The sequence below is a fragment of the Mandrillus leucophaeus genome, unplaced genomic scaffold (genome assembly GCF_000951045.1).
Source record: "Mandrillus leucophaeus isolate KB7577 unplaced genomic scaffold, Mleu.le_1.0 Scaffold10, whole genome shotgun sequence".
NCBI lineage: Eukaryota > Metazoa > Chordata > Mammalia > Primates > Cercopithecidae > Mandrillus > Mandrillus leucophaeus.
Window position 1 is genome coordinate 2,154,038 of NW_012098098.1, and position 9,445 is coordinate 2,163,482.

At 54.1% G+C, this 9,445-nt stretch overlaps 1 protein-coding gene across 1 annotated transcript in view; it reads right to left on the reverse strand.

Annotated features, from left to right (window-relative positions):
- Positions 1 to 6,878: 6,878 nt before the first annotated feature.
- The window catches only part of FAM92B (family with sequence similarity 92, member B), a 16,653-nt gene continuing 14,086 nt past the window's right edge, over positions 6,879 to 9,445 (reverse strand). The window contains exons 8-9 of the mRNA XM_011971469.1: positions 8,640 to 8,741; positions 6,879 to 7,867 (exon numbers count right to left, since the gene is read on the reverse strand). Coding sequence (XP_011826859.1) covers positions 7,706 to 7,867; positions 8,640 to 8,741 — 264 coding nt within the window. The 3' untranslated portion in view covers positions 6,879 to 7,705. The remainder of the gene's footprint in view (positions 7,868 to 8,639; positions 8,742 to 9,445) is intronic.

Consider the following 9,445-nt stretch of genomic DNA (forward strand, 5'->3'; position numbering starts at 1 on the left):
GTGCCCGCCACCACGCCCGGCTAATTTTTGTATTTTTAGTAGAGATGGGGTTTCACCATGTTGGCCAGGCTGGTCTCGAACTCCTGACCTCAGGTGATCTACCCACCTCAGCCTCCCAAAGTGCTGGGATTACAGGCCTGAGGCACCACACACAGCCTCTGTTGGCTTTTTAATTAGGAAGGATCCAGGTAGGCCCGTGTGGTTAGGTCAGCTTTGTTACTGAATTACCTAAAACCAGACCACAGCGCAGCCAGGGAGTCCAGTAGTGTTTCCAAGAACAGTGTGGAGCTCGAGAAGGAGAACTTTAAAAATCAGAGGGTTCCTTGTCGCAGAGGAAGGGATGCTCACAGCGTGGCAGTGGTCCAGCCTCAGGGAGAGGGGAGGGAGAGCCCCCCTGGACCCAGCAGGCAGGTGTTCTGAGGCTGGTCCCTCCTCCGTTTCTGCAGCCACAAGGCGAAGCTGCCAGGTTCTCACTCAAGGCCACTCTCACTCCTTTTCCTGTCCCATTTCCAGTCCCAGTGAGCCATTCACTTCCGCTGAACCATTTTTCTTAGGATGCAGCCGTCTCACTCCCTTGTCCTGTAAGTCACGTATTCACATTGATGATTCTTGGAGATAGGTTTCACTTCAGAAGCTCCCAGCTACGTCCACAGGAAAGGGGAGTCGGATGCCAGGTGCACCCCGTCTGGCTCAGCAGGGCTTCCTGGAGTCACACAGGCCATGCACCCCAGGAACCCTTGCTGCCTCGGGCCAGGAATAGGAATGTGTTGGTGCCTGAGACACCAAACAGAAGAACCATGTCCAGACTGTTCTCCTGCAGCCAACACTGGCCTGGAAGCCACCCTCCACACAGGTGCTCAGGGGGCCTGCCTTCTGTGCCTCAGGCCCGCATGCATCCCTGGGCCTCCCTGGGCCTGGGTAGCATGCTCTCCAGGAGAGGGATGGAATCAATCATGTGACCGACAGGCTCGCAAGGATGCATGCCACCGTGGGAGCCTGACTCCGGTGCTGGCAAGGGATTGGGTTTGTGTGGGTGTCTCTAGCCTGCAGACTGTGGTGAGTGGGAGCCCTCGGGAGCGCGGCCCTACCTGCAGCTGCGCCTGGGGATGCGCGTGACCACGGGATTTCAGTGGGACAGCGCTTCCACGGGGGTTGGGGGTGGGAGTAGGGTTTCTTAGTTACTATTGGAAAGGGAAAAACCATGTCCAAGGGGAGAGAGGATGGGCTGGGTTCACCCCAACTTCCCTTCTACACCCCTCCCACAGGACAGTGCAATTTGGGGAGAACCCAGCCCATCCTCTTTATCTGCAGGCTCTGGGACGTGACAAAACAGAGCCTGAGCCCGCTGCAGCCTGAAGCTCCCTTGAGCTGCGCCTTAAGGGACTTTGCACTTTAACTAGAAAGAGGATGCCTGTCAGTAAATCCCCTGTGCATTGACTGGAACTAGGGGGCTGCGCCCACTCCCTCCTTAATCCTAGATGATTTGCTCATGAAATAGAGGTGGGGGACGACGGCATGCCCTTAGGACGTGCAGCCCTAAGGTGTGGACTCCAGATCTCCCTGCAAGAGACAGCTTGTCTTGGGTTTGTCTGTTGGAGAGGAGCTCCTGGCGTTCCCGGCGAGCCTGGGGCTGTGGCTTAGGGTCTTCTGGGTGGACACTTGGGGAAAGATAAGGCAAACGTTTGAACACTAGGAAATGCTAGAAATTCAGACAACATACATGGATCCCCTTAAAACATGTAAATGTGTCAGGACACGGTTGACCTGCCGCCGCCTTGGACCTGGCAGCCCCCCTTGGAACTATCAGTGGCGTCTCCCATGCACACGCCCTCTGCTTTCTCTTTCCTAGACTCGTGGTGGTCACATCCGGACATTGCCTTGTTGGTAGCCCCCAGTGGTGTGCAGTGACACCAGTATCTTCTCTGTTGCATTTTTGCAATCTTGTGTCCCACTCGGTGATGTTCCACAAAATATTTTAAGGTTGAGAAAATGTCAAGGGTAAAGATCTCAAAACAGTGCTAAAATCAAAGGTGTTTGCTGTGAAGAAAAAAATGTGTATATATATTGCACCTTGAGTTGTCAGAAGGTAGAAACTGAAATAAAATATCCTTTTTTTTAAAAAAAAAAAAGACACAAAAGTCTGTTTAATATTTAACACATCCATGAGGACTTTTTACAGAATTTGCAATCTTCTGAGTGACATCCATAGCTTTTCAGAAGAAAACCATTTTTTCTAAGGCCAAATAGACATTTTTCCACGTAGACTGAGCACCCGGGTCTTATCAGATACAGCAGCCACGTTGGCCATGTTGGTCTGCCTGGCTACTGGGAGTCTGTATTCATGAATGAGGGACCCCCTCTCTGGACTGGGTCTTGGCCCAGGCTCCACCACTGCCTTGAACCCCTTCACCTGGACACCTGACCCTACCCCTCAAAGCCAAAGACACCTTACCTCTTTGGGGGTTTTGGGGTGGTCAGTGGCCCTGACCACAGCCCCTACCCAACACAAGCAGGGCGCCTGCATCAGCTCCTTCCAACTCCGTTCCACAAAAATATTTCACAAATTTGGGGGCTTTTCCTTTTCTCTGATTGTAAGAAGTCCACAGCCACGTTCTGATACTCTGGCCTAAATGGCCGGGCAATGAGCCCGGGGAAGGAGCTGGACACAGGGGTGTCCCCCAGACCCCAGCGCTGAGATGCAGGGGTCCCCTTCATGCCCGAGGAAGGAGCAGGACACAGGCGTCACCCCAGACCCCAGGGCTGAGATGCAGGGGCCCCCTTCATGCCTGGGGAAGGAGCTGGACACAGGGGTGTCCCCCAGACCCCAGGGCTGAGATGCAGGGGTCCCCTTCATGCCCGGGGAAGGAGCTGGACACAGGGGTGTCCCCCAGACGCCAGGGCTGAGATGCAGGGGTCCCCTTCCTGCCTGGGGAAGGAGCTGGACACAGGTGTCCCCCCAGACCCCAGGGGTGGGATGCAGGGGTCTCCCTCCTGTCTTGGGAGGGAGCTGGACACAGGGGCAGACCCCAGAGCTAGATCCTGGGGTCCCCTTCATGCCCAGGGAAGGAGCGGGGCACAGGGGTGTCCCCCAGACCCCAGGAGCAGGGATGCAAGGTCCCCCTCCCCCAACTGCCTGAGCGGACAGGGACACTTCCTGCCACTCCAGGCAGAGGAAGAATGGAGCAGCTTCCACATCCCCAGCTCTCCCTCTGCCCCCTCTTAGCCACACAGGGAGGGCGGGCATGGCTTGTGGGTGCACAGCCCTGGGGCATCGCATCTGGGCTTTTTCTCTAGTGCTGGGGGATTCCTCCCGCAGGAGGTGAGGGGCTAGACTCGGAGGCAGACTCCACGGAGGGGAGAAGCTCCTCTGAAAGGCAGCGAAGACCCCAAAGAGTTTGAGCAGCTCGGGGCAGGACCTGGAAGGGCCCGGATCCGGTTCCACCTCCCGCCAGCTGACTGTATGCCCTTAGCCAGATAGTTCTTTGAGCGTCAGCTTGTTCATCTGTGGACCGGGAAGAAGAGCATCACAGCCCCAGGCCATTCCTGTGGGAAGTGCAGGTAGGCCTCTTCCTGCTCAGCTGCCCTCAGGACAGAGGGGTAGGAAGTTTCCTATCTAGTGAAAGAAAAAGGACCCAGCTCTTCTAATTTTGATAGGAATAAATTAAAATGTACTATTCGGCCGGGTGGGGTGGCTCAACGCCTGTAATCCCAGTTCTTTGGGAGGCCGAGGCGGGTGGATCATTTGAGGTCAGGAGTTGGAGACCAGCCTGGCCAACATGGTGAAACCCTGTCTCTACTAATAATACAAACGTTAGCTGGGCATGGTGGCGGGCATATGTAGTCCCAGCTATTTGGGAGGCCGAGGCAAGAGAATCGTTTGAACCCAGGAGGCAGAGGTTACAATGACCCGAGATCATGCCACTGCACTCCAGCCTGGGTGACAGAGCAAGACTCCATCTCAAAAAAAAAAAAAAAAAAGGCAGGGAGGGAGGGCATCCCTGTGTGAGGTGGCTGCCCCCATCTCTGCCTCCTCAGGGCCCCAAAAGAGAGAATTTCTGAGTTTTCTTGCCAATTCCCAAGTGACCAGCAGAGAAGGAGTGACAGGGAAGGCTCTGGGCCGAATGTCCCACCTGTACTCTGGGACAATTGGTCTCTTAGGTGCACTAGGGCCAAAGGGGAAGGGGAGAGGCCCCCAACCCAGCCAAACCTTACATGAAATTGGCACCACCAGTTCCGGGACCATGGCCCTGACTAGCAAGGTCATCGTCCTTCAGAAACTATCACAGAGTTGGGACTCAGCTGAGGTTCCTGAAAACATGGACATCTACATATAAGCAAATGTGTGTGTACACGCAGGTATATGCTTATAAAAGTATACAAATATACACTCTAAAGCATTAATAGATGTAATATACAGATTATACAGAACATCTAGAAAGTTTTAGTTATTTCTGGAGCGTGTATCCTGGCCTGGGGGAGTCGGGGAAGGCTTCCCCGAGAGGCACTGTGGAGCCGAATCTTGGGTAATAAAAATCACTGTGGGCCGGGCACGGTGGCTCACACCTGTAATCCCAGCACTTTGGGAGGCCGAGGTGCACAGATTGCCTGAGGTCAGGAGTTCAAGATCAGCCTGGCCAACATGGCAAAACCCCATCTCTACTAAAAATACAAAAAATTAGCTGGGCATGGTGGCGGATGCCTGTAGTCCCAACTACAGGGGAGGTTGAGGCACGAGAGTTGCCTGAAGCTGGGAGGCAGAAGTTGCACTGAGCCAAGATTGCACCACTTCATTCCAGCCTGGGTGACAGAGTGAGCCTCTGTCTCAAAAAAGTCACAGTGATGAAGATGCCAACCCTACCTCAATCCTCACACATCTGTGAGAAAGACGTGTGTCCCTCACTTTGCTGATGAAAAACCCAGGGCACTCCATGTGGGGAATGCGAACCAGGGGCTGTCTGGCTCTAGAGCGCAGCGGTTATCCACCAGGCCAGCATGAGAGGCCACCAGGCGGACCATTCCCAGCCGAGGTCCTCAGAAGGCAGGAGGCTAGGCAGGGATGAGCCCCCCACAGGGATGATGCCCCGCCCCGGGCGCTCGAAAGGATTCCGCAGCTGGAACAGGCCTCCCCCTGCAGGGTGGAAGGATTGTGATCCTATCTAGGAAGTTGGAAGAAAGAAGCTTCTATGCTGTTCTATCTCCTCATGGAGAATTTAGCCTCATTTGGAACTTTCACTGGCTTCCATTGTCTCAACAGAGACGAGGTGCTTTCTGGCTTTGAACTTGTGGGACCCCTGGCTGGGGGTGACCTGTGGGGGGTGCTGGGATCGGTGGAGCCAGCCCGTATCTGCAGGCTCCAGGTGCACTTTTTTTTGAGACGGAGTCTCACGCTGTGGTCCAGGCTGGGAGTGCAGTGGCCGAATCTCAGCTCACTGCAAGCTCCACCTCCAGGGTTCACACCATTCTCCTGCCTCAGCCTCCCAAGTAGCTGGGACTACAGGCGCCCGCCACCTCACCCGGCTAGTTTTTTGTGTTTTTTAGTAGAGACGGGGTTTCACCGTGTTAGCCAGGATGGTCTCGATCTCCTGACCTCGTGATCCACCCGTCTCGGCCTCCCAAAGTGCTGGGATTACAGGCGTGAGCCACCACGCCCGGCCCAGGTGCACTTTCTAACCTGGAATCATTGGGCAGCGTGTGGCCTTGAGGGATAGAGATGGCCACACTCATGGGAAGCACGGAAGCCAGTTTTTTGTTTGTTTTTTTGTTTGTTTTGTTTTTTGAGACGGAGTTTTGCTTTTGTTGCCCAGGCTGCAGTGCAGTGGCGCGATCTCGGCTCACTGCAACCTCAGTGGTGCAATCTCGGCTCACTGCAACCTCCGCCCTGCAGGTTCAAGCGATTCTCCTGCCTCAGCCTCCCGAACACCTGGGATTACAGGTTTGTGCCACCATGCCCGGTTAATTTTTTGTATTTTTAGTAGAGATGGGTTTCACCATGTTGGCCAGGCTGGTCTCGAACTCCAGACCTCAGGTGATCTACCTGCCTCGGCCTCCCAAAGTGCTGGGATTACAGGTGTAAGCCACCGCGCCTGGCCACGGAAGACAGTTCTAGGACCCAGACATCTCCACCAAGCCTCACTGTCACCAAGTTGTGCCAGGCTGGGAGGAGCGAGCTCACCTCAGCTGCCCTCGGACACGGTCAAGGGGATTTGCTCCCCGGCTGTGCACCAGCGGTCCCAGCAGACAGCCCCCTAGTCCACACACCCCCAACCCTCCCTACACCTCCATCCCGCTCTGACCGCTGTGGACTTCTGTGGCAATCTTGGTCCCAAGAGCATCCCTGCACATCACGTCCATGTGTTGTGGGCTGAATTTTGTCCCCGAAGGTCTATGTTGAAGTCCTACCCGCCCCCATACTTCCGAATGTGACCTTATTTGGAAATGGGTCGTTGCTGATATAATTAGGCAAGATGAGGCCATCCTGGAGTGAGGGGGGTCTCTGATGATGGGCGTCCTTATAGGAAGGGGAGGTTTGGACACAGGCTTAAGTGCACACTGGGAGAACACCACCTGAAGAGGAAGGCAGGGGCTGGGGATGCGCCTACAAGCCCAGGCACGCCGAGGACAGGAGCCACTGGAAGCTGGAGGGGGCCTGGGATGGGTGCTGAGCCTCCAGAAAGAACTAGCCCTGCTGACACCTTGTTGTGAGATTTCTGGGTTCCAGAACACAGGAGAGTAATTTTCTGTGGTTTGAGCTGCCCGGGCAGTGGTGCTTGTCTAGGCAGCCCAGGAAAGGAATCCACTGTGCTTGCAACATGAACACAGGGGCAAGCACACCCCACCTGAGCCCCCGGACTAAAGGCAGGACGAGAGCGCCAGGATCCAGCTGAGAGTCACAGGGCATTTATTGAACACCTACTATGTGCCAGGCACAGCGATCCCCCAGAACAACCTGTGAGGTGAGTGATACTGGCCCTATTGTACAGATGAGGAAACTGAGGCTCAGGGGACATGTGGCTTGCCTGAGGGCACACAGCAGAGCCCACCTGAGGATCCCAGGCCAGTTAAGTTCTTCTGACTGTTGTGGGCGGTTCTCTAGCACTGGGTCTCTGCCCCAGGGCCCTGAGATCCTCCACAGGGGCCTCCTCCATGGAGTCGTCCTCACTCTCCTCCCCTTCTTTTCTTGGGCTCCGTATCGTGCTCTGAGCACTCTAAATAATAGTAATAATAAAACGACAGCAACATCAGTAATAATAATGGCAGCAACAAGTCTCGAGTGTTCGTTGCGCAACAGGCCGGGTTTTCCGTGCTTCGTGTGGATCTGCTCATCTGATACTCAGCGCAGCCCCACACAGAGGTCACTGTTCTGAGCCACTCTGCAGGCGAGGACTCCAAGGCACAGAGAGGCCAGGAGACTTCCCCGAGGTCCCACCGCCAGGAGCAGTGGGCTTGGACCAAGAAATAGCATAAAGAAAACCAACCAAAACTTCAGGAAACACTGGGCACACTTACAGAAATGCAAAATGCTCTGGGAAGTCTCAGCAATAGAAGTGAACAAGTAGAAGAAGAAAATTCAGAGCTTGAAGACAAGGTCTTCGAATTAACCCAGTCCAACAAAGACAAAGAAAAAAGAATAAGAAAATATGGACAAAGCCTCCAGGCAGTCTGGGATTATTTTAAACAGCTTGGGATTGCACTTACCCTACCATCGTTAGAGAGAATGTCCTGGAAGCATGAGATACCCACCCTGCCCACACACACAGTGAGCTGACTGCCCCCTCAACCCCCAGTCATGGAGACTAAACCTGCCATGATTGGCATGAGGATGTTCAGGGTCTTCATTTGCCCTACACAGCTGGACCTGCAGAGTTCCCTGTGGAAATATAAGTGCTCCTGACGGCAGGCCTTCCTGGGGCTGTAAGGTAACGTGTAATGTATGCACCTAATCACTTCCCTAACCTCTGAGGAATCCTGGATTCTGGAAACCGTGGGCCCATGGGCTGGGATGGAGGTGTGGACCTGTCTGGGGGGCCTCTGTTTCTCCAGTGGCAACACCTCTGAGTGCCTCCAGGGAGTGCTCAGGACCCGTGGCAGCCACGACAGGGACTGTGTGAGCTGCCACACTGTGTGTTGTGGCTTCATTGATTCTTTTTTTTTTTTTTGAGACAGAGTCTCACTCTGTCACCTGGGCTAGAGTGCAATAGTACGATCTCGGCTCTCTGCAACCTCTGCCGCATGGGTTCAAGTGATTCTCCTGCCTCAGTCTCCCAAGTAGCTGGGATTGCAGGCATACGCCACCAAGCCCGGTTAATTTTTGTATTTTTTTTTTTTTTTAGTAGAGATGGGGTTTCACGATGTTGGCCAGGCTGGTCTCAAACTCCTGACCTCAAATGATCTGCCCGCCTCGGCCTCCTAAAGTGCTGCGATTACAGGCATGAGTCCCCGCACCTGCCTTTGTTCTACTTCAAGGCAAAGTCCTGGTCAGACCTCAGGCAGCCCTCCACGCTCCCACCACCCCTGCCTCCTCAGCCTCTCATTTCAAATTTGAGTTCTCAGCCACCCTCCTCTGATCCCTGGGATTACTACCACAGGACCTCCCACGCCATGTATGTCATTTTAGGTGTAATCCCCACCCACATACTCACCTGGCTGGCGAGAGACTGAAGAACAGATGGAGAGGGGTTGGTGTTGGCAAGCGGCTGAGTATTGTAATGCCCATAAACTCCTTGCATCTTGGCTCTAAAATCCTGCCGGGGAGAGACCAGGGTGGACTGGATCCAATGGGAAAACACAGCATGTCAGGGGAGTGGGATGGAAAGACGGTGGGATAAGAAGACCCGAGACAGCTAACGCCCATGGAACTCCACAGTCCTCTCCAGGAGCTTCCTGTTTCTTATTCCACATAATCTACAGCAGCCCTGTGAGTGGGCATTATCACCCCGTTTTACAGATGGGAGAGGCCCAGAGAGGCCAGGTAACATGACCGTCGTCACACAGGAAAACAGCTGGATTCGAGATCCCCTTTGCCCCTAAAAAGAATATTGTTAAGTGAGTGAATGCGAGAGAAGCCCCTCCGACCTGCATCAAACCTCTCGTGGTAGTTTTAAGGCTTATTGGTAACTCAGATGATCTGATACTTCTCCCATCAGGAGCTGGAATCAAATTCCTCTCCCCTTGAATACAGGCAGCCTCAGAGATTCACTTCTAACAAATAGAATATGGCAAGGACACACTGGGTTACTGCTGAGGTTAGGTCATAAAAGGTGATCGAGTGCTGGACGTGGTGGCTCACGCCTGTAATCCCGGCACTTTGGGAGGCCGAGGCAGGTGTATCACGAGGTCAGGAGATCAAGACCATCTTGGCTAACACAGTGAAACTCCATCTTTACTAAAAATACAAACAATTAGCTGGACATGGTGGCAGGCGCCTGTAGTCCCAGCTAGTCGGGAG